This window comes from Oncorhynchus clarkii, chromosome 6 (genome assembly GCF_045791955.1).
Source record: "Oncorhynchus clarkii lewisi isolate Uvic-CL-2024 chromosome 6, UVic_Ocla_1.0, whole genome shotgun sequence".
Classification (NCBI taxonomy): Eukaryota; Metazoa; Chordata; class Actinopteri; order Salmoniformes; family Salmonidae; genus Oncorhynchus; species Oncorhynchus clarkii.
This window is the reverse complement of record NC_092152.1, coordinates 88,237,388-88,262,318: the sequence shown is the minus strand read 5'-3', so window position 1 is coordinate 88,262,318 and position 24,931 is coordinate 88,237,388. Positions and strand designations below refer to the sequence as shown.

At 43.9% G+C, this 24,931-nt stretch overlaps 2 protein-coding genes and 1 non-coding gene across 3 annotated transcripts in view; 1 reads left to right on the top strand and 2 right to left on the bottom strand.

Moving 5' to 3' along the window:
- The window catches only part of LOC139411771 (C-myc promoter-binding protein-like), a 151,232-nt gene extending 136,945 nt beyond the window's left edge, over window positions 1-14,287 (bottom strand). Inside the window, exon 1 of the mRNA XM_071158504.1 lies at window positions 14,126-14,287. The gene's annotated coding sequence lies outside the window, so the exon portion shown is untranslated. The remainder of the gene's footprint in view (window positions 1-14,125) is intronic.
- Window positions 14,288-16,344: 2,057 nt separating this feature from the next.
- Window positions 16,345-16,416, bottom strand: trnaq-cug (transfer RNA glutamine (anticodon CUG)). Its single transcript has one exon. It is a non-coding gene; the product is annotated as a tRNA-Gln (tRNA).
- A 210-nt stretch (window positions 16,417-16,626) lies between these two features.
- LOC139412276 (ras-related protein Rab-11A) lies at window positions 16,627-21,733 on the top strand. The gene is made up of 5 exons (XM_071159117.1): window positions 16,627-16,800; window positions 17,684-17,879; window positions 20,896-21,089; window positions 21,306-21,386; window positions 21,487-21,733. The coding sequence occupies exons 1-5, from the start codon at window positions 16,761-16,763 to the stop codon at window positions 21,621-21,623; spliced, it is 648 nt and encodes a 215-aa protein (XP_071015218.1). The 5' UTR covers window positions 16,627-16,760; the 3' UTR covers window positions 21,624-21,733.
- Window positions 21,734-24,931: the final 3,198 nt, after the last annotated feature.

The window sequence follows — 24,931 nt, the reverse complement described above, 5'->3', positions numbered from 1 at the left end:
AGCAATGTTACAACATCTAGTGGAAAGCCTTCCCGGCAGAGCAGAGGCTGTTATAGCAGCAAAGGGAGGGGACCAACTCCATTTTAATGCCCATGAGTTTTGGAATGAGCTGTTTGAAGAGCAGGTGTTCACATGTTGTATATTGATATTTGAGGTTTTTGGCTTCTGTAGGTAGCGTTAGCTAGTGCTAGTCGGCTGTACCTGCGCCCAAACTTATTAAATAGTGAGCCAACACGTTTTCAGCACTTTTATGTCCATGACGGATCAAAACTAGTTTTCTCATGACTCTCTCTCGTCTCTCTGCAGCAGACATGTAGTGAACAATGTGGTTGGAACATCGAATCGCAATAAAATCACAGTATTGAATCACAATACATATAGAATCACACTACATATAGAATCACAACACATATAGAATCACAACACATATCGTATCGTCGGTTCGGTACCTAAACATGGTGATAATATTGTATGGAGAGGTCCCTGTTAATTCCCTGCCCTAACTCATAGTGCATCAGGAATAATGATAAAAGACGAGCTTTATACTGATGTATTGTTGACCTTACAGTCACGCTATCTGTCCCTTCGGGGATGCTAGACACAGGCTATTGTGCCCTGCTACAGGGACACAGCTACATTAAGCTATTGGGGTCTTTTTTTTTCATTCCCAAAGTGACTGCAGTAAAGTAACCAACACTGTGGGGTAATAACACAGTAAGTGGGTGGTTCACCAGCTCGCCTACTTCCTTTTCTCCAGCTGATGTAATATGGATGGAAGGACTTTAAGTCTTTAAGCCAGGTTCTTATGTCCTTAGAGAGACACAGAGACTTAAAGTAACAACCCGTTCTGTCTACTCTGGCATATTGGCATAGGCTAAAGCTATATTCTGGGTTTCCCCAAACACAAGACTCCAGCATCAGTGCAGAGCTTTAGAAACAGAGTTCTAGAAACAGAGTTATAGAGTTATAGATACAGAGTTATAGAGTTATAGAAACAGAGTTATAGAGTTATAGAAACAGAGCTATAGAGTTATATAAACAGAGTTATAGAGTTATAGAAACCGAGTTATAGAGTTATAGAAACAGAGTTATAGAGTTATAGAAACAAAGTTATAGATATAGAGTGAGAGTACGTCAGAAAGAATGATCCAGAAATCACTTAATTCTTCATACCCACTCTAGGTATCCATTCTTCATACCCACCCTAGGTATCCATCCTTCATACCCACTCTAGGTATCCATCCTTCATACCCACTCTAGGTATCCATCCTTCATACCCACTCTAGGTATCCATCCTTCATACCCACTCTAGGTATATATCCTTCATACCCACTCTAGGTATCCATCCTTCATACCCACTTTAGGTATCTATCCTTCATACCCACTCTAGGTATCTATCCTTCATACCCACTCTAGGTATCCATCCTTCATACCCACTTTAGGTATCCATCCTTCATACCCACTCTAGGTATATATCCTTCATACCCACTCTAGGTATCTATCCTTCATACCCACCCTAGGTATCTATCCTGGGTATCTATCCTTCATACCCACTCTAGGTATCCATCATTCATACCCACTCTAGGTCCCGGTCCTTCATACCCACTCTAGGTATCCATCCTTCATACCCACTCTAGGTATCCATCCTTCATACCCACTCTAGGTCCCGGTCCTTCATACCCACTCTAGGTATCTATCCTTCATACCCACTCTAGGTATCCATCCTTCATACCCACTCTAGGTATCTATCCTTCATACCCACTCAAGGTATCCATCCTTCATACCCACTCTAGGTATCTATCCTTCATACACACTCTAGGTATCTAACCTTCATACCCACTCTAGGTATCTATCCTTCATACCCACTCTAGGTATCTAACCTTCATACCCACTCTAGGTATCTATCCTTCATACCCACTCTAGGTACCGGTCCTTCATACCCACTCTAGGTACCGGTCCTTTATACCCACCCTAGGTATCTATCCTTCATACCCACTCTAGGTACCGGTCCTTCATACCCACTCTAGGTACCGGTCCTTCATACCCACCCTAGGTATCCATCCTTCATACCCACTCTAGGTATCCATCATTCATACCCACTCTAGGTATCTATCCTTCATACCCACTCTAGGTACCGGTCCTTCATACCCGCTCTAGGTACCGGTCCTTCATACCCACTCTAGGTACCGGTCCTTCATACCCACTCTAGGTATCTATCCTTCATACCCACTCTAGGTACCGGTCCTTCATACCCACTCTAGGTACCGGTCCTTTATACCCACCCTAGGTATCTATCCTTCATACCCACTCTAGGTATCTATCCTTCATACCCACTCAAGGTACCAGTCCTTCATACCCTCTCTAGGTACCAGTCCTTCATACCCACTCTAGGTATCCATCCTTCATACCCACTCTAGGTACCGGTCCTTCATACCCACTCTAGGTATCTATCCTTCATACCCACTCTAGGTACCGGTCCTTCATACCCACTCTAGGTACCGGTCCTTTATACCCACCCTAGGTATCTATCCTTCATACCCACTCTAGGTATCTATCCTTCATACCCACTCTAGGTATCCATCCTTCATACCCACCCTAGGTATCCATCCTTCATACCCACTCTAGGTACCAGTCCTTCATACCCACTCTAGGTATCCATCCTTCATACCCACTCTAGGTACCGGTCCTTCATACCCACTCTAGGTATCCATCCTTCATACCCACTCTAGGTACCGGTCCTTCATACCCACCCTAGGTACCGGTCCTTCATACCCACTCTAGGTATCCATCCTTCATACCCACTCTAGGTACCGGTCCTTCATACCCACTCTAGGTATCCATCCTGGGTATCCATCCTTCATACCCCCTCTAGGTATCCATCCTTCATACCCACTCTAGGTCCCGGTCCTTCATACCCACTCTAGGTCCCGGTCCTTCATACCCACTCTAGGTACCGGTCCTTCATACCCACTCTAGGTATCCATCACTACTGTAGACCAGGGCTCTTCACTACACAGAGAATAGGGTTCCATCTGGGACGTACCCTAGATAATTCCCTCACTACCTGGCAGAAAACCATTCTTCAGAGAGCTTAAGGCTTCAAGGCAAGGCAGCCAACAGGTTTGCGAAATCCTTGTGGCTTTTTTTGTTGTTGTCCTGGCGTGTTTTTCAATTCACAGGCAGCTCTTTGCTTTGGGAAGCGCCAGTAGGTGCTTTGATTTTGTGACTCATCAGAAGGTGAAGACAGCCAATTGCTTTCACCTTAATAAGCTCCCCATCCCCTGTTCTGTGTAATAGAGAAATTAAAGGAAACACATAGTCAGTTGAACGACTGAATGCATTCAACCGAAATGTGTCTTCCCTATTTAACCCAATCAGAGAGAAGCGGGGGTGGGGGGAACAGGAAAAACAGAGATAATTTTTTTTGTGGGGGAGGAAAATGCAAATCCTCTCCTCTCCTCTATCTCTGTTTTTTCCAGTTTGAGACTCCTGGAGTTAATTGAATTCCTGTTAACTTTATCACGGTGGAATTTCAATTAAAGAGGAGCTCTAATTGAGATTCATTCAGTCCAGGGATCTATTAATGCACAACATAGGGATGGAGGCAGGTGAGGAAGTAGTAGTAGCTGTAGTAGCTGGTAAAGATGCAAGTTATTAAGACAGACTTTCCCTCAGTAATAACTGGTAAAGATGCAGGCCATTAAGACAGACTTTCCCTCAGTAGTAGCTGGTAAAGATGCAGGCCATTAAGACAGACTTTCCCTCAGTAATAGCAGGTAAAGATGCAGGCCATTAAGACAGACTTTCCCTCAGTAATAACTGGTAAAGATGCAGGCCATTAAGACAGACTTTCCCTCGGTAATAGCAAGTAAAGATGCAGGCCATTAAGACAGACTTTCCCTCAGTAATAGCAAGTAAAGATGCAGGCCATTAAGACAGACTTTCCCTCAGTAATAGCAGGTAAAGATGCAGGCCATTAAGACAGACTTTCCCTCGGTAATAGCAAGTAAAGATGCAGGTCATTAAGACAGACTTTCCCTCAGTAATAGCAGGTAAAGATGCAGGTCATTAAGACAGACTTTCCCTCAGTAATAACTGGTAAAGATGCAGGCCATTAAGACAGACTTTCCCTCAGTAGTAGCTGGTAAAGATGCAGGCCATTAAGACAGACTTTCCCTCAGTAATAGCAGGTAAAGATGCAGGCCATTAAGACAGACTTTCCCTCGGTAATAGCAAGTAAAGATGCAGGTCATTAAGACAGACTTTCCCTCAGTAATAGCAGGTAAAGATGCAGGTCATTAAGACAGACTTTCCCTCAGTAATAACTGGTAAAGATGCAGGCCATTAAGACAGACTTTCCCTCAGTAGTAGCTGGTAAAGATGCAGGCCATTAAGACAGACTTTCCCTCAGTAATAGCAGGTAAAGATGCAGGCCATTAAGACAGACTTTCCCTCAGTAATAGCAGGTAAAGATGCAGGCCATTAAGACAGACTTTCCCTCAGTAGTAGCTGGTAAAGATGCAGGCCATTAAGACAGACTTTCCCTCAGTAATAGCAGGTAAAGATGCAGGTCATTAAGACAGACTTTCCCTCAGTAATAGCAGGTAAAGATGCAGGCCATTAAGACAGACTTTCCCTCAGTAATAGCAAGTAAAGATGCAGGTCATTAAGACAGACTTTCCCTCAGTAATAGCAAGTAAAGATGCAGGCCATTAAGACAGACTTTCCCTCAGTAATAGCTGGTAAAGATGCAGGTCATTAAGACAGACTTTCCCTCAGTAATAGCAAGTAAAGATGCAGGTCATTAAGACAGACTTTCCCTCAGTAATAGCAAGTAAAGATGCAGGCCATTAAGACAGACTTTCCCTCAGTAATAGCAGGTAAAGATGCAGGTCATTAAGACAGACTTTCCCTCAGTAACAGCAGGTAAAGATGCAGGCCATTAAGACAGACTTTCCCTCAGTAATAGCAGGTAAAGATGCAGGCCATTAAGACAGACTTTCCCTCAGTTTGGCAAGTAAAGATGCAGGCCATTAAGTTCATCTTCTTTTCCCAGAGCAAATTCAATAGCCAAGATCAATACCAGGAAGATGGTAAACAAGACCAACACAAGAGGAACGTGTGGCTAAATTATGGACTACTCTGTAAGGGGAACTGGAACTGAAATCTAAGTTACAGCGCCGTGAAAAAGTATTTACCCCCTTTCTGATTTTCGCTATTTTTTTACATATTTTTGAAACTGAATGTTAACAGATCTTCAACCAAAACCTAATATTAGATCAAGGGAACCTGAGTTTACAAATAACATTAAAAAAATGTATACTTATTTTTATTTATTTAATTAACAAAGTTAATTAAGACAAGTCGTCCAGGTCCTGAGGCAGCAAAGCCTTCCCCAAACCATCACACTACCACCACCATGCTTATCTGTTGGTATGAGGTTCTTACTGTGGGAATGCACTGTTTGGTTTTCACCAGGGACACAGGCATAACGGGACACACGTCGTCCAAAAAGTTTACTAAAGTTCGTCAAAAAGCACCTGGATGATCATCAAAACTCTTGGGTCCCATTATGCCTGAACAATTAATTAAATTTACATTGACCCCCCCTTTGTTTTTACACTGCTGCTACTCGCTGTTTATTATCTATGCCTCGTAACTTTACAATTTACCTCAACCAACCTGTACCCCAGCACATTAACTCAGTACCGGTACCTCCTGTACAGAGCCTCGTTACCTGTACCCCCGCACACTGACCCAGTACCGGTACCTCCTGTACAGAGTCTTGTTACCTGTACCCCCGCACACTGACCCAGTACCGGTACCTCCTGTACAGAGCCTCGTTACCTGTACCCCAGCACACTGACCCAGTACCGGTACCTCCTGTACAGAGCCTCGTTACCTGTACCCCCGCAAGCTGACCCAGTACCGGTACCTCCTGTACAGAGCCTTGTTACCTGTACCCCAGCACACTGACCCAGTACCGGTACCTCCTGTACAGAGCCTCGTTACCTGTACCCCAGCACACTGACCCAGTACTAGTACCTCCTGTACAGAGCCTCGTTACCTGTACCCCAGCACACTGACTCAGTACCGGTACCTCCTGTACAGAGCCTCGTTACCTGTACCCCAGCACACTGACTCAGTACCGGTACCTCCTGTACAGAGCCTCGTTACCTGTACCCCCGCAAGCTGACCCAGTACCGGTACATCCTGTACAGAGCCTCGTTACCTGTACCCCAGCACACTGACCCAGTACCGGTACCTCCTGTACAGAGCCTCGTTACCTGTACCCCAGCACACTGACTCAGTGCCGGTACCTCCTGTACAGAGCCTCGTTATTGTTATGTAATTTTAATGTGTTACTTTTAACGTATTTTTATTTAATTTTTCACTTTAGTTTATTTAGTAAATATTTTATTAACTCTATTTCTTGAACTGCCTTGTTGGTTAAGGGCTTGTAAGTCAGCATTTCACTGTATTTCTTTATTTAACCTTTATTTAACCTGTTGTATTCGGCGCGTTTGAGAAATAACATTTGATTTGATTTCTCATGTAAAATGTGTGTATCACTGCTGCCCGCCTATGTTTTACAAAACCAATGGGTATGTAACCTAGCCCTGCCTAAACCAATGGGTATGTAACCTAGCCCTGCCTAAACCAATGGGTATGTAACCTAGCCCTGCCTAAACCAATGGTTACTGTATGTAACCTAGCCCTGCCTAAACCAATGGGTATGTAACCTAGCCCTGCCTAAACCAATGGGTATGTAACCTAGCCCTGCCTAAACCAATGGGTATGTAACCTAGCCCTGCCTAAACCAATGGGTATGTAACCTAGCCCTGCCTAAACCAATGGGTATGTAACCTAGCCCTGCCTAAACCAATGGGTATGTAACCTAGCCCTGCCTAAACCAATGGTTACTGTATGTAACCTAGCCCTGCCTAAACCAATGGTTACTGTATGTAACCTAGCCCTGCCTAAACCAATGGGTATGTAACCTAGCCCTGCCTAAACCAATGGGTATGTAACCTAGCCCTGCCTAAACCAATGGGTATGTAACCTAGCCCTGCCTAAACCAATGGGTATGTAACCTAGCCCTGCCTAAACCAATGGGTATGTAACCTAGCCCTGCCTAAACCAATGGTTACTGTATGTAACCTAGCCCTGCCTAAACCAATGGTTACTGTATGTAACCTAGCCCTGCCTAAACCAATGGTTACTGTACGTAACCTAGCCCTGCCTAAACCAATGGTTACTGTATGTAACCTAGCCCTGCCTAAACCAATGGGTATGTAACCTAGCCCTGCCTAAACCAATGGTTACTGTACGTAACCTAGCCCTGCCTAAACCAATGGTTACTGTATGTAACCTAGCCCTGCCTAAACCAATGGTTACTGTATGTAACCTAGCCCTGCCTAAACCAATGGTTACTGTATGTAACCTAGCCCTGCCTAAACCAATGGTTACTGTATGTAACCTAGCCCTGCCTAAACCAATGGGTATGTAACCTAGCCCTGCCTAAACCAATGGGTATGTAACCTAGCCCTGCCTAAACCAATGGGTATGTAACCTAGCCCTGCCTAAACCAATGGGTATGTAACCTAGCCCTGCCTAAACCAATGGTTACTGTATGTAACCTAGCCCTGCCTAAACCAATGGTTACTGTACGTAACCTAGCTCTGCCTAAACCAATGGTTACTGTATGTAACCTAGCTCTGCCTAAACCAATGGGTATGTAACCTAGCCCTGCCTAAACCAATGGTTACTGTACGTAACCTAGCCCTGCCTAAACCAATGGTTACTGTACGTAACCTAGCTCTGCCTAAACCAATGGTTACTGTATGTAACCTAGCTCTGCCTAAACCAATGGTTACTGTACGTAACCTAGCCCTGCCTAAACCAATGGTTACTGTACGTAACCTAGCTCTGCCTAAACCAATGGTTACTGTACGTAACCTAGCCCTGCCTAAACCAATGGTTACTGTATGTAACCTAGCCCTGCCTAAACCAATGGTTACTGTATGGAACCTAGCCCTGCCTAAACCAATGGTTACTGTATGGAACCTAGCCCTGCCTAAACCAATGGTTACTGTACGTAACCTAGCCCTGCCTAAACCAATGGTTACTGTATGTAACCTAGCCCTGCCTAAACCAACGGTTACTGTATGGAACCTAGCCCTGCCTAAACCAATGGTTACTGTACGTAACCTAGCCCTGCCTAAACCAATGGTTACTGTATGTAACCTAGCCCTGCCTAAACCAATGGTTACTGTACGTAACCTAGCCCTGCCTAAACCAATGGTTACTGTATGTAACCTAGCCCTGCCTAAACCAACGGTTACTGTATGGAACCTAGCCCTGCCTAAACCAATGGTTACTGTACGTAACCTAGCCCTGCCTAAACCAATGGTTACTGTACGTAACCTAGCCCTGCCTAAACCAATGGTTACTGTACGTAACCTAGCCCTGCCTAAACCAATGGTTACTGTACGTAACCTAGCCCTGCCTAAACCAATGGTTACTGTACGTAACCTAGCCCTGCCTAAACCAATGGTTACTGTATGTAACCTAGCCCTGCCTAAACCAATGGTTACTGTACGTAACCTAGCCCTGCCTAAACCAATGGTTACTGTACGTAACCTAGCCCTGCCTAAACCAATGGTTACTGTACGTAACCTAGCCCTGCCTAAACCAATGGTTACTGTACGTAACCTAGCCCTGCCTAAACCAATGGTTACTGTACGTAACCTAGCCCTGCCTAAACCAATGGTTACTGTATGTAACCTAGCTCTGCCTAAACCAATGGTTACTGTACGTAACCTAGCCCTGCCTAAACCAATGGTTACTGTATGGAACCTAGCCCTGCCTAAACCAATGGTTACTGTACGTAACCTAGCCCTGCCTAAACCAATGGTTACTGTATGTAACCTAGCCCTGCCTAAACCAATGGTTACTGGGATGGAAATGTAATGTAACCTAGCCCTGCCTAAACCAATGGTTACTGTATGTAACCTAGCCCTGCCTAAACCAATGGTTACTGGGATGGAAATGTAATGTAACCTAGCCCTGCCTAAACCAATGGTTACTGGGATGGAAATGTAATGTAACCTAGCCCTGCCTAAACCAATGGTTACTGGGATGGAAATGTAATGTAACCTAGCCCTGCCTAAACCAATGGTTACTGGGATGGAAATGTAATGTAACCTAGCCCTGCCTAAACCAATGGTTACTGTACGTAACCTAGCCCTGCCTAAACCAATGGTTACTGTATGTAACCTAGCCCTGCCTAAACCAACGGTTACTGTATGGAACCTAGCCCTGCCTAAACCAATGGTTACTGTACGTAACCTAGCCCTGCCTAAACCAATGGTTACTGTATGTAACCTAGCCCTGCCTAAACCAATGGTTACTGTACGTAACCTAGCCCTGCCTAAACCAATGGTTACTGTACGTAACCTAGCCCTGCCTAAACCAATGGTTACTGTATGTAACCTAGCTCTGCCTAAACCAATGGTTACTGTACGTAACCTAGCCCTGCCTAAACCAATGGTTACTGTATGGAACCTAGCCCTGCCTAAACCAATGGTTACTGTACGTAACCTAGCCCTGCCTAAACCAATGGTTACTGTACGTAACCTAGCCCTGCCTAAACCAATGGTTACTGTATGTAACCTAGCTCTGCCTAAACCAATGGTTACTGTATGTAACCTAGCCCTGCCTAAACCAATGGTTACTGTATGGAACCTAGCCCTGCCTAAACCAATGGTTACTGTATGGAACCTAGCCCTGCCTAAACCAATGGTTACTGTACGTAACCTAGCCCTGCCTAAACCAATGGTTACTGTATGTAACCTAGCTCTGCCTAAACCAATGGTTACTGTATGTAACCTAGCCCTGCCTAAACCAATGGTTACTGTATGGAACCTAGCCCTGCCTAAACCAATGGTTACTGTATGGAACCTAGCCCTACCTAAACCAATGGTTACTGGGATAGAACATGGCATAGGCCTATAGCCCAGCTTAGCCCAATGGTTTATGTGATATTACAGATGACATAGACAGTAACAGGGTTTGTAATGACAAACACCCTGTAAGACCAATGTTTGCATCTGCCAGTAAGTGACTATTAAACCCCTTTACTTAAAGGCTGGTCAGGACTTAGTGCTGTTACATCAATCCTCTGAGACCACAGCCCACTCAACACACAGCCAGCCAGAGAGCCAGCCAGCCAACACACAGACAGACAGCCAGCTAGCCACCCACCACACAGCCAGCCAGACAGCCAGCCACCCAACACACAGCCAGCCAGACAGCCAGCCAGCCACCCACCCAACCAACATACAGCCAGCCAGCCAGCCAGCCAGCCAGCCAGCCACCCACCCAACACACAGCCAGCCAGCCACCCACCCAACACACAGCCAGCCAGCCCTAACAAGAGTGTAAAAACAGCCCACCCACTGACATTCAGGAGACACCCTGCCCATTTGTAGACCTAATACATTACAACATACTCTGTTCCCAGATTTAGCCTAGGCCTAATTGATGTTTCTGTTTTGCAATCCCTGAGTCAATGTTAATCTAAGCCTGTGAAATTACCATTTCTTTGGTTTGTTTCCCAATCTAAAGCAGTCCATCCGATGTTATGTGTCTATTTCCAACCTCCCATCCCAGACATAGACTGTTCTCTCTGCTACCGCACGGCAAGCGGTACCGGAGCGCCAAGTCTAGGTCCAATAGGTTCCTAAATAGCTTCTACCACCTAAGACTCCGGAACAGCTAATCAAATGGCTACCCAGACTATTTACATTGTCCCCCCAGAACGCTGCTGCTACTCTCTGTTTATAATCTATGCATAGTCACTTTAATAACTCTACCTACATGTACATATTACCTCAATTACCTCGACACCGGTGCCCCCGCACATTGACTCTGTACTGGTACCCCCTATATACAGCCTCCACATTGACTCTGTACTGGTACCCCCTATATACAGCCTCCACATTGACTCTGTACTGGTACCCCCTATATACAGCCTCCACATTGACTCTGTACTGGTACCCCCTATATACAGCCCCACTATTGTTATTTACTGCTGCTCTTTAAGTATTTGTTAATCTTATTTTCTTAAAACTGCATTGTTGGTTAAGGGCTTATAAGTAAGCATTTCACTGTAAGGTTGTATTCGGCAGATGTGACAAATAAAATTTGATTTGATTTGATATCTGTTAGCTTTTCTGAAGAAGACAGAAATCTAATAGTCTTTCTCGTAGCCTACATTCTGCATCATCTTCTATTCTGACTAGGCTACATTCTGCATCATCTTCTATTCTGACTACTCTACATTCTGCATCATCTTCTATTCTGACTAGGCTACATTCTGCATCATCTTCTATTCTGACTAGGCTACATTCTGCATCATCTTCTATTCTGACTAGGCTACATTCTGCATCATCTTCTATTCTGACTAGGCTACATTCTGCATCATCTTCTATTCTGACTAGGCTACATTCTGCATCATCTTCTATTCTGACTAGGCTACATTCTGCATCATCTTCTATTCTGACTAGGCTACATTCTGCATCATCTTCTATTCTGACTAGGCTACATTCTGCATCATATTCTATTCTGACAAGGCTACATTCTCATGTATGTACTGGTTCCCCTGTATGAAGTCTGGTTCTCCTATAATATGTCCTATCCCTGGACACTGACATCTGAACTTCTATCATCAGGGTGTTGCCTTTGCTTTGAACCCCATCAGTGGTGCAGCTGCTGCCTCTCTGCACAGTGAGAAAGGACCCCTGGGCTTTGGCAAGGCCTTGGTCTTCGTCCTAAATCGCACCCTATTCTCTATGTAGTGTACTACTTTGACCAGGGCCCCGAGCCCTGCTTCCGGAACTCTAACTCCCTGCTTCCGGAACTCTAACTCCCTGCTTCCAGAACTCTAACTCCCTGCTTCCGGAACTCTAATCTTCATGCAGTGTGGTTCAAAAGCAGGACTTGACTGTTGAATGACTACCTTCACGTATTTCTCTCTCACGTGTGACAGTGTTTTTCCTTGCGAGGTCAACATGTTTTCCTCCTTTTAACATTCCGATACAAGGGACACTGTTGGTTAGAACGGGAACAGACACGGCATGGTAGACTGCTTACGTTTTGTCCTCTCTCTCTCTCTCTCTCTCTCTCTGTCTCTGTCTCTCTCTGTCTCGCTCTCTCTCTCTCTCTGTCTCTCTCTCTCTCTCTCTGTCTCGCTCTCTCTCTCTCTCTCTCGCTCTCTGTCTCTCTCTCTCTCTGTCTCTCTCTGTCTCGCTCTCTCTCTCTCTCTGTCTCGCTCTCTCTCTCTCTCTCTCTCTCTCTGTCTCTCTCTCTCTCTCTCTCTCGCTCTCTGTCTCGCTCTCTCTCTGTCTCTCTCTGTCTCGCTCTCTGTCTCGCTCTGTCTCTCTCTCTCTCTCTCTCTGTCTCTCTGTCTCACTCTCTCTCTGTCTCTCTCTGTATCTCTGTCTCACTCTCTCTCTCTCTCTCTGTCTCTCTCTCTCTCTGTCTCGCTCTCTCTCTCTCTCTCTGTCTCGCTCTCTCTCTCTCTGTCTCACTCTCTCTCTCTCTGTCTCGCTCTCTCTGTCTCGCTCTGTCTCGCTCTCTCTCTCTCTCTCTGTCTCTCTCTCTGTCTCTCTCTGTCTCTGTCTCTCTCTCTCTCTCTGTCTCTCTCTCTCTCTCTCTCTCTCTGTCTCTCTCTCTGTCTCTCTCTGTCTCTCTCTCTCTCTCTCTCTCTGTCTCTCTCTCTCTCTCTCTCCAACAATTGTTTTACTATTTTCCATAAATCATGACAACTGAGTTTGTGTTGAACACTGACAATGTTGATCAGGATTAGCTTATTGACGCACAGGATAGAATAAAATAGAATATGATAAGATAGAATCTAGACTGTTGACTTGGATCCAGAAGAGGAATTGTGCAGTTTACTGAGTGAGTATATAAACACCTCTCTGGTATAAGTGGCAGTGAGGTTTCCAAATCACATGGGGTAGGTTGTGTCTATCTTCCTGTCAGAGTGTGATGGTATGATTTGATCTGACTTGTCTGTCCTGTATGGTGTCACCACTTTAATCTCTCGTGAGGAAGTCCATATAATGAAATCCATCTTTAATAGCCTAAAGTTAATTCATATCTGATGTCTCCATCTTTCCAGTATGCAAGAATTTGGAGACGTTTTTTACACATCTGCTTTCCATACAGCTGTTTCCACAGCACAAACAGCATACTGTCTTTCTTTTTTGCCACCAAAACATCCAAGTGAATACAACATCTAAATCACGTTTCCACTATACTCACTTCAGCTCAATCTAAACAGTAGGATCAACTTTGTTTCCTCAGTCAAAAACCACGACGCCTGTTTCCTCAATCTTGAGCTGGTAGTTTAATGTTGTACTCTGTTTGCGCACCATCAAGCCTCCTGCAAATAACTACATAGCTCTGCCAAGCAGAAGTGACACATGGTTTTCTCCCCCGGCTTAAATTATTATCTGACAGAGGAAGATATTCCGTTTTATTTTAAGACTATCTGACCCACACATTACTTTATTATAGTCCAGGACAAAAAATCTATTTGTGACACTAGAATGTGCACTATATAACCAATCAGTCAATTCTTATGTCCCTGCATAGGGTCATAGTCATAGCCACACAGGTGGGTCCTGTAAACGGGTCCCATACCGTGATTCCATGCTCTGGGGCACGAATATAAAGCTAACTATATTCATTATGCACACCGTTTTCCACCACCTTGACAGACTGACAGCAACCTGTGGCATGTCATCTGCATACGCATGAAGGTATTACAGAAGCCGACGAGATACTAAATCCATTACAATGCAGCTTTAAAAGCAGGACACACTGAGGCTGGTACTGTCTGTCTGGACAGTTATCCGGTGAATTCACTGCATGAATTCTGCTCAAATTCACATAGGGGTGATCCCACTAAACTGAGAGTGACAGCCTGGAATAAAACACCTTTCGCCCTAGTTAGCCTGGCTACGGCCGGTTACCTCACATTAGCTAGCAAACTCATAGCTAAACCCCTTATCAACTCCTCACAAAATAACGGTTTAATTAACATTATACTTACACCACCAGCAAACGCGATATCACTCGTCGTCCAACTTCGGCGGGATTTCTTCAAAAACACACTGGCATTTTTAAAAACAGTCAATATTTGAATGAGCCGTTGATATCTAGAAATAGACTACTATAGCCAGTTGTGTTCAAGGCGCCGACCCGGCTCCGTCCTCCGCCATTTTGGTTGTGATGGGGAATACGTTGCGTCGCGCGGGTTTGGTTTGGCTGCTGTCGGGTCACCCTATGTAATTATAGGAAGCACCAAAACAACATATCATTGTGTTATAGCTGTGTAATGTATGAACTACACTATCTATAAACTAATATATATATTTTTAAAAATTACAAACTAAGTTATAACATTTTGATTGTGAAGATTCTGACTTGCAAGTCTACACAAGTACTGGTACAATACATTACAATGCATAGGACTATATATAAAATGCATATAATACATTTTATACATAATTGTAAGTATACTTTAATGTGAAGTGTTATTGAAAATGTTAATTTCCCAGACAAAAACAAAAATATAAACGCAACATGAAACAATTAAATGTTTTTAATGTAATCAAATGAAACAATTTCAAAGATTTTACTGAGTTACTGTTCATTTATGGATTTCACATGACTGGGAATACAGATATGCATATGCTCTCACAGAGAAAAGGTAGGGGTGTGGATCAGGGTGTGGATCAGAAAACCAGTCAGTGTCTGGTGTGACCACCATTTGCCTCATGCAGGGCAACATCTCCTTTGCATAGAGTAAATCAGGCTGTTGATTGTGGCCTGTGGAATGTTGTCCCACTCTTCTTCCATGGCTGTGCAAAGTTGCTGGATATTGGCAGAAACTGGAACACGCTGTCATACACATATATCCAAAGCATCCCAAACATGCTCAATGGGTGACATGTCTGGTGAGTATGTAGGCCATGGAAGAACTGGGAGATTTTCAGCTTCTAGGAATTGTGTACAGATCCTTGTGACATGGGGCTGTGCATTATCATGCTGAAACATGAGGTGATGGCGGCGGATGAATGGCACGACAATGGGCCTCAGGATCTGGTCACAGTATCTCTGTGCATTCAAATTGCCATCGATAAAATGCAATTGTGTTCGGCGTCCGTAGCTTATGCCTGCCCATACCATAACCCCACCACCCCCATGCAGCGCTCTGCTTACAACGTTGACATCAGCAAACCGCTCTCACACACAACGCCATACACGTCTGCTATCCGCCCGGTACAGTTGAAACTGGGATTCATCAGAGAAGAGCATACTTCTCCAGCATATGATATGTCACACCTGTCAGATGGATGGATTATTTTGGCAAAAGAGAAATGCTCACTAACAGGGATGTAAACAAATGTGTGAAGAAAAAATTGAGAGAAATACGCATTTTGTGCATATGGAACATTTCCGGGATCGTTCATTTCAGCTCATGTTTTACATTTTACATGTTGCGTTTATATTTTTCTTCAGTGTAGATAGCCTAGCCCTAGATCCTCTCATAATTATAATTCCCCCGTGGAGTTTAGTACTAGAAAGGTAGCCTAAACAGAACTATTCTGCCACCTAGTGGTAAATCACATTATTCTTAAAATCCAATATTTTATTTTATCATGGTTTTTTTATGTGGAGGTATACACTGAGTGTACAAAACATTGGTAGCACCGTCCTAATATTAAATTACACCCGTTTTTTTTTTGCCCTCAGAATAGCCCCAATTCGTCTGGCCATAGACTCTACAAGGTGTCGAAAGCGTTCCACAGGAATGCTGGCCCATGTTGACTCCAATGCTTTCCACAGTTGTGTCATGTTATCCGGATGTCCCTTGGGTGGTGGACCATTCTTGATTGAAATTGTCTTTATGTCCTTTGGGTGGTAGACACGGGAAACTGTTGAGTGTAAAAAAAAAAAAAACAGCTGCGTTGCGGTTCTTGACACACTCAAACCGGTGCGACTGGCATCTACTACCGTAACATGTTGAAAAGCACTGAAACACATTCCATGTCTCGAGGCTTAAAAATCCTTATTTAACCTGTCTTCTCCTGGTGACATCAGAAAGGAGTTCATAGCTTTGAACTGGATTTACCTGGTTATGTGGAATGAGCAGGTATTCGTGATGTTTTATACACGTAGTGTATTTTGATCGGCTTTCTCATGGCACCTCCCATCAGAAAATGTCTTCTCTGTGGATCTGCGCCGTTTCTAAGAGAATAAAAACATAGGTTCTACCGAGATTTGAACTCGGATCGCAGGATTCAGAGTCCTGAGTGCTAACCATTACACCATAGAACCCCGTGCTCCAACTGTATTCCTATTATTTATATAACTGTTATCTATGTAATAAGAATACCACTGCACTGTAGTGGTTATTTTCTGTGGCGGACTACTACTTCACTGGTGCATTTTTATTTGAAGTGCCTGCAATTCATATCGTAGCAATGAATATCGGCCGTTGGTTTGCATTTTTCTTGCTCCCCCTCCCATAGCTAGCCAACGTCACAACAAAATCCCGGAAGTGTCAGTCTGAAAACAGACCCGTCGCCGTTAGCTAGCTGAGTGTTTCAAAATCTATTTGCTAAATCGTCTCATTTTAAACAGTTTATACAAACGAAATACTCCTATTTATCTTTTAGAAAATGGGAACCAGAGATGATGAATACGATTATCTGTTTAAAGGTAACATTACAGCATGATCCTCGATATCAAAGCTAGCTAGGTAGCTAACGTTAGCTAGGCAGCTGTTTAGCTAACGTTAACAGTGAAACCTTTTAATTTGTGTCTGTGAAGTATGATATAGGTGTGTGAATAGCTCTGATACATTATTTGTTTTTTAAACGAAAACTACATATTGATGATAAATTATAAACATAAATTGTGAAGCAGTTGGATTGCAACGTTAGGTACCCAAACGCCTAACGTTAATAGGTTAGCAGCTGTTTCTAAACAATGCTGACTTTTGTATGATTAAGTGAGGTCGGGGTGTTTCCCGAGATAACCAGCTGGCTAGCTAATCTAGCAATCTAGCTATCTTAGCTACATGCAACGAACATTGGTTATTATCTAGCTACATTCATCCGTAGATAAATAATGTGATGTTATATTCTTATTCCTTTCCTGTTTTTTTTCTGTGCTGTTTAATCTAAATTTTACTTATGTCATGTGTTGTTGTGGCTATCTGTTTTGTTGTTTTCTATTCAAGTTGGTTTAACATAAAAAGCGAATAAGACTAAGAATTAACGTTAGCTACACACCACTGTGGATGTGTGACAGTGTCACTGCAAAAGTGAAAAGTGGTGGTCAGATATTTTATGTGATGGCATCTTGTAGCAACACGTTATGTAACTATGTCATATCCCCATGTAATTGCTACACATTGACCTTCTGGCAGGGCCTGATTAATGCAGGAGCTTACATGGGTTGAAGCCCTGGAGGCCAAAACCGTAGGGGCCCTTGAGGCAGAGAAAAATTGAAGTGTGTGTGTGTAATCCAACCCTGACCTTTGGGGTCAATAAAGATTTTTATTGCATTGACTCCATCAGACATTAATTTTGTGTTCCAGTGGTTCTGATAGGAGACTCGGGTGTTGGCAAGAGCAACCTGCTCTCTCGTTTCACCCGGAATGAGTTTAACCTGGAAAGTAAGAGCACCATTGGAGTGGAGTTTGCCACCCGCAGTATCCAGGTGGATGGGAAAACGGTGAAGGCTCAGATCTGGGACACGGCAGGACAGGAGCGCTACCGGGCTATCACCTCGGCGTGAGTATGCTGTAGGGTAAAGTTGCCCCTAGATGCTGATCTGGGGTCAGTTTATCATTTTTCCCACTAATGGTTAACGTTAGGATTGGGGAAGGTAAAGCTGATCCAGAGTTTACAATAGGAAGATTTGGCGCTGGACAAGAGACCGGGAAGAATTTTATTTATTGAACCTTTGAGAAATTTACCGGTCATCTATATGTAATATATTCCATTTAGCAGACTCCACTTACAGTCATGTAATATATTCCATTTAGCAGACTCCACTTACAGTCATGTAATATATTCCATTTAGCAGACTCCACTTACAGTCATGTAATATATTCCATTTAGCAGACTCCACTTACAGTCATGTAATATATTCTATTTAGCAGACTCCACTTACAGTCATGTAATATATTCTATTTAGCAGACTCCACTTACAGCCATGTAATATATTCCATTTAGCAGACTCCACTTACAGTCATGTAATATATTCCATTTAGCAGACTCCACTTACAGTCATGTAATATATTCCATTTAGCAGACCCATTTAGTCATGTAATATATTCCATTTAGCAGACTCCACTTACAGTCATGTAATATATTCCATTTAGCAGACTCCACTTACAGTCATGTAATATATTCCATTTAGCAGACCCATTTAGTCATGTAATATATTCCATTTAGCAGACTCCACTTACAGTCATGTAATATATTCCATTTATCAGACCCACTTAGTCATGTAATATATTCCATTTAGCAGACTCCACTTACAGTCATGTAATATATTCCATTTAGCAGACTCCACTTAATCATGTAATATATTCCATTTAGCAGACTCCACTTACAGTCATGTAATATATTCCATTTAGCAGACTCCACTTACAGTCATGTAATATATTCCATTTAGCAGACCCACTTAGTCATCTAATATATTCTATTTAGCAGACTCCACTTAGTCATGTAATATATTCCATTTAGCAGACTCCACTTACAGTCATGTAATATATTCCATTTAGCAGACTCCACTTACAGTCATGTAATATATTCCATTTAGCAGACTCCACTTACAGTCATGTAATATATTCCATTTACATTTTACATTTAACTTATGGGTGGTCCTGGGAATCGAACCCACGACCCTGGCATTGCCATGCTCTACCAACGGAGCTACAAAGGACCGTCTGCGTTGGGTGCGTATAAGCCATTAGGCCGTCCACCAATGCAGCCAGCGTCATCAATAAACGAGGGATGTTGGTCAAATGAGCCTAATTTACATATCCTTTAAAACAGCCTATAACTAATTACATAAGACTATTCCTTGTGTTTCAATGTGTCGCATTATGCAAAACTTCATAGCCTATTGTTTTATTGTTTTTTTTACTTTCCTAAAACAATAATTGTCCATTTCACAGTTCAGCTGTCTGAGATTTGAGCACTGAATGCATCAGGCCGTTGCACCAGGCCGTTGCGTGCATCAGGGCATTGCATCAGGGCATTGCATCGGGGCATTGCATCAGGGCATTGCATTAGGGCATTAGGCCATCAGGGCGTTGCATTAGGCCATTGGGGCATTAGGCCATCAGGGCGTTGCATTAGGCCATCAGGGCGTTGCATTAGGTCATTGGGGCATTGCATGCTGTCTATTTACCACCACAATCTGATACTGGCACTAAAACCACACTCAACCAGCTGTATAAAGCCATAATCTAGAGGTGGTGATTTAAATGAAGGAAAACTGAAATCAATTTGAACCATTTCTACCATCATGTGACCTGTGCAGCTGGAGGTGAAGAATCTCCACAGGGCCTTCAGGAAGTATTCACACCCCTTGACTTGTTCCACATGTTGTTGTGTTACAGCCTGAATTTAAAATGGATGGTTTATAAGCGTGGAAATCGACCCTGCTGCAGGAGCATGCTTTCACACAGTCGATAGCGCGCCGGACCTCGGGCTCGAGACCTGCTCCCTGCTGTTTCATTACATTACAGGAACGCGCTCACCGGCCAAGCACACGCACTGTCGTGGATGCAAGGTCCAATCACTTCTTTTTTTTTTTACCCCTTTTTCTCCCCAATTTTGTGGTATCCAATTGTTAGTAGCTACTATCTTGTCTCATCGCTACAACTCCCGTACGGACTCAGGAGAGACGAAGGTTGAAAGTCGTGTGTCCTCCGATACACAACCCAACCAGCCGTACTGCTTCTTAACACAGCGCACATCCAACCCGGAAGTCAACTGTAAAGCTCATTGAGGGTCTAGACCGGGGTACTGTAAAGCTCTCTGCGAGTCTAGACCGGGGTACTGTAAAGCTCTCTGCGAGTCTAGACCGGGGTACTGTAAAGCTCTCTGAGAGTCTAGACCGGGGTACTGTAAAGCTCTCTGAGAGTCTAGACCGGGGTACTGTAAAGCTCTTTGAGAGTCTAGACCGGGGTACTGTAAAGCTCTCGGAGGGTTTAGACCGGGGTACTGTAAAGCTCATTGAGGGTCTAGACCGGGGTACTGTAAAGCTCATTGAGGGTCTAGACCGGGGTACTGTAAAACTCATTGAGGGTCTAGACCGGGGTACTGTAAAACTCATTGAGGGTCTAGACCGGGGTACTGTAAAGCTCTCTGAGAGTCTAGACCGGGGTACTGTAAAGCTCTCTGAGAGTCTAGACCGGGGTACTGTAAAGCTCTTTGAGAGTCTAGACCGGGGTACTGTAAAGCTCTCGGAGGGTCTAGACCGGGGTACTGTAAAGCTCATTGAGGGTCTAGACCGGGGTACTGTAAAGCTCATTGAGGGTCTAGACCGGGGTACTGTAAAACTCATTGAGGGTCTAGACCGGGGTACTGTAAAACTCATTGAGGGTCTAGACCGGGGTACTGTAAAGCTCTCGGAGGGTCTAGACCGGGGGTACTGTAAAGCTCTCGGAGGGTCTAGATCGGGGTACTGTAAAGCTCATTGTGCCCTGTTTTTAAAATGGCTATAATGGTACGCTGGCTTTTATTGATAAAATTGACCGCTTTGTCCACTGTTGATGATGTCATGGTGCAGGTACTACAGAGGCGCGGTGGGGGCCCTGCTGGTCTATGACATCGCCAAGCACCTGACCTATGAAAATGTGGAACGGTGGTTGAAAGAGCTGAGAGACCATGCAGACACCAACATCGTCATCATGCTGGTTGGCAACAAGAGTGACCTGCGTCACCTCCGGGCCGTGCCCACCGACGAGGCTCGGGCGTTCGCAGGTTAGAGATGCCTCGTCGTTTCTGAACAAGTGTCAGGCACTGAAAAAGCTACATACATTTCTGTTTTTTTTATTTTTTACTTTCCTTCATTGATGATGCTGCAGTCTCACAAAAATGTATGTTTTAATGTCACTTTTTATGCATTCATTCCTGTGGAATGTTCCAGAACGGGTACAGTCTCTAACTTATTTTCTGACGTTGTTTGTGTCCCTTCAGAGAAAAACGGTTTGTCTTTCCTTGAGACGTCAGCCCTGGATTCCACCAACGTTGAAACGGCTTTCCAGACCATTCTGACAGGTGTGTGTGTGTGGTCACACCTGTTGATTTGATCTGCTATCTTGGCAAGACAGACTGGATATGACCTAATCATCTCTCCCTCTCTTCTCTCCTCCATCAGAAATCTATCGAATCGTCTCTCAGAAGCAGATGTCAGAGCGTCAGGAGAGCGACATGTCTCCTAGCAACAATGTGGTCAACATCCAGGTGCAGCCCACTGAGAACAAACCAAAGATGCAGTGCTGTCAGAACATCTAGCCCCGCTCATGTTACCACTACACCTCTACCCCCTTATATACCCTGTACCCCCACCTCTACCCCCTTATATACCCTCTACCCCCTTATATACCCTGTACCCCCACCTCTACCCCCTCATATACCCTGTACCCCCACCTCTACCCCCTTATATGCCCTGTACCCCCACCTCTACCCCCTTATATGCCCTGTACCCCCACCTCTACCCCCTCATATACCCTGTACCCCCACCTCTACCCCTAACCCCTCATATACCCTGTACCCCACCTCTAACCCCTCATATACCCTGTACCCCCACCTCTACCCCCTAACCCCTCATATACCCTGTACCCCCACCTCTACCCCTCATATACACCCATCTTGTTTTAGCTTGCCCGGTGCCCCGGTTGGGTGGAGATTCCACTTTAGAACCAATTAAATGGTCTCTCAGATGTGTGAGTTTGGCCCACCCGGCTCTCAGGGTGAGGTTAACCAGATGCACTCACTTACTCAGTCTCATAGGAGTAGTCCCCTCCTCCATTCTCTCCTCTCTCTCCCCACTCTCTCTCTCCACTCCCTCTCCTCTCCCCACTCCCTCACTCCTCCACTCCCTCTTCCTCCCTCTCTCCTCCTCTCCCTCCACTCCTTCTCTCCTCCCTCCCTCCCTCCCACCCTCCTCTCCCTCCCTCCCTCCTCAACTCCCTCTTCCTCTCTCCCTCCTCCTCTCCCCCCCTCCCTCCTCCCCTCCCTCCCTCCCTCCTCAACTCCCTCTTCCTCCCTCTCTCCTCCTTTCCCTCCCTCCCTCCTCCTCTCCCTCCCTACTGATCATGATCTGAGAAGCCTAGTCAGTGTCTGGAGTCGTGTTCCCCAGCGGAGCCTTTTCAGACAGGAAGTCATTTATATTTCTCACTTAGATGTAATACTGTTGATGCGCTGACATGTCTTACACAGAAATGTCTTAATATATTCATCTGATTTTTTTTATCTTCTTCATTTTCTTCAATTTATGACTTTTCCATTTTGTGTGTTCCTCAATGATTATTTTTTACCTGTGTTTTTTATTAATGTTTTTTTTGTTGTCTTCAAATATTGTATCATATTTCCTACTAATGTGTATGTATTTAAAGCACACTGAGAATGCTCTGATGTGTATCTGTCTACGACCCCCCCCCCCTCCCATCAGTTAGCCTCGCTCCCTCCCTCTCTCTTCAGTATAATGTCATGTTTGACAACGGTAGGTTTCTCCAAACATGTGGATGTATTTAAGCACAGTGTACTAGATAGAATGTATGCTCCCTTGGTCCCTGTCGATAGGTGGAGTTTTGACAACGGATCTGATTGCTGTAAATAGCTTAAGTGAAGACTTGTGGCATTAGATCTGTTTGCGGATGGCTTCAACCATGCCAATGGACAGACAGGGCAGGCATCAAAGTACCTAACACGTAGAGGAACAACAGCTTTGTTAAAAAAAAACACTTTTTATACGTGTCCCAAATGGAACCCCATATATAGTGCACTACTTGTGACCAGGGCCCATAGGGATCCATTTGGGACACAGTATTCGTCACTTTGTTTACAGTCAGTCTGTGGCAGGTTAGCTTAGCATGTTATGATGATGATGATGATGATGATGTCACTTCATGGCACCGCTTTGCTGCCTCGCATGTTTTTTATCTTGGTTTAAATGATGACTGAGTTATCAGAACTCTCTGACTGAGTTATCAGAACTCTCTGACTGAGTTATCAGAACTCTCTGACTGAGTTATCAGAACTCTCTGACTGAGTTATCAGAACTCTCTGACTGAGTTATCAGAACTCTCTGACTGAGTTATCAGAACTCTCTGACTGAGTTATCAGAACTCTCTGACTGAGTTATCAGAACTCTCTGACTGAGTTATCAGAACTCTCTGACTGAGTTATCAGAACTCTCTGACTGAGTTATCAGTACTCTCTGACTGAGTTATCAGAACTCTCTGACTGAGTTATCAGAACTCTCTGACTGAGTTATCAGAACTCTCTGACTGAGTTATCAGAACTCTCTGACTGAGTTATCAGAACTCTCTGACTGAGTTATCAGAACTCTCTGACTGAGTTATCAGAACTCTCTGACTGAGTTATCAGAACTCTCTGACTGAGTTATCAGTACTCTCTGACTGAGTTATCAGAACTCTCTGACTGAGTTATCAGTACTCTCTGACTGAGTTATCAGTACTCTCTGACTGAGTTATCAGAACTCTCTGACTGAGTTATCAGAACTCTCTGACTGAGTTATCAGAACTCTCTGACTGAGTTATCAGAACTCTCTGACTGAGTTATCAGAACTCTCTGACTGAGTTATCAGAACTCTCTGACTGAGTTATCAGAACTCTCTGACTGAGTTATCAGAACTCTCTGACTGAGTTATCAGAACTCTCTGACTGAGTTATCAGAACTCTCTGACTGAGTTATCAGAACTCTCTGACTGAGTTATCAGAACTCTCTGACTGAGTTATCAGAACTCTCTGACTGAGTTATCAGAACTCTCTGACTGAGTTATCAGAACTCTCTGACTGAGTTATCGTAACTCTCTGACTGAGTTATCGTAACTCTCTGACTGAGTTATCGTAACTCTCTGACTGAGTTATCGTAACTCTCTGACTGAGTTATCGTAACTCTCTGACTGAGTTATCGTAACTCTCTGACTGAGTTATTGTAACTCTCTGACTGAGTTATCGTAACTCTCTGACTGAGTTATAATATAGAAGTTTATCCATTCAACATTTCTGAACTCTCTTGGATAAATTGAGCGTACATAGTTACAGACGTCTTTAAAAACACAGTCGGAGATGTCTGTAACAGGAAGTGACTAGCATTATAGTCAGTCAGGGAGGTCATTCCATTTCAATTCAGAAAATAAACCTAATTCCAATTGCACATTTTCCTCATTGGGAAAAACATGGGAGAGAATAGTGTATTTCTGTTTAACGTTGTGAATGGACTGGAATTGAAAGAGCATTAGTCAGTCAAATGACACATTAAGTTCTTATTTTCAACGTGTTCAAACTACAGAATAATGATGCCCGCCGCTGTAGTGTTCTGGCCAAACCAACTTTAAAACAAGTCAAATGACACATTAAGTTCTTATTTTCAACGTGATCAAACTACAGAATAATGATGCCCGCCGCTGTAGTGTTCTGGCCAAACCAACTTTAAAACAAGTCAAATGACACATTAAGTTCTTATTTTCAACGTGTTCAAACTACAGAATAATGATGCCCGCTGCTGTAGTGTTCTGGCCAAACCAACTTTAAAACAAGTCAAATGACACATTAAGTTCTTATTTTCAACGTGTT

Excerpts from the sequence above, each read along its gene's own strand:
- LOC139412276 (XM_071159117.1), top strand. The coding sequence starts at position 16,761 with ATGGGAACCAGAGATGATGAATACGATTATCTGTTTAAAG. Across the intron at positions 16,801-17,683 it reads ATACGATTATCTGTTTAAAG|TGGTTCTGATAGGAGACTCG; the intron begins GTAACATTACAG and ends TTTGTGTTCCAG. Across the intron at positions 17,880-20,895 it reads TACCGGGCTATCACCTCGGC|GTACTACAGAGGCGCGGTGG; the intron begins GTGAGTATGCTG and ends GTCATGGTGCAG.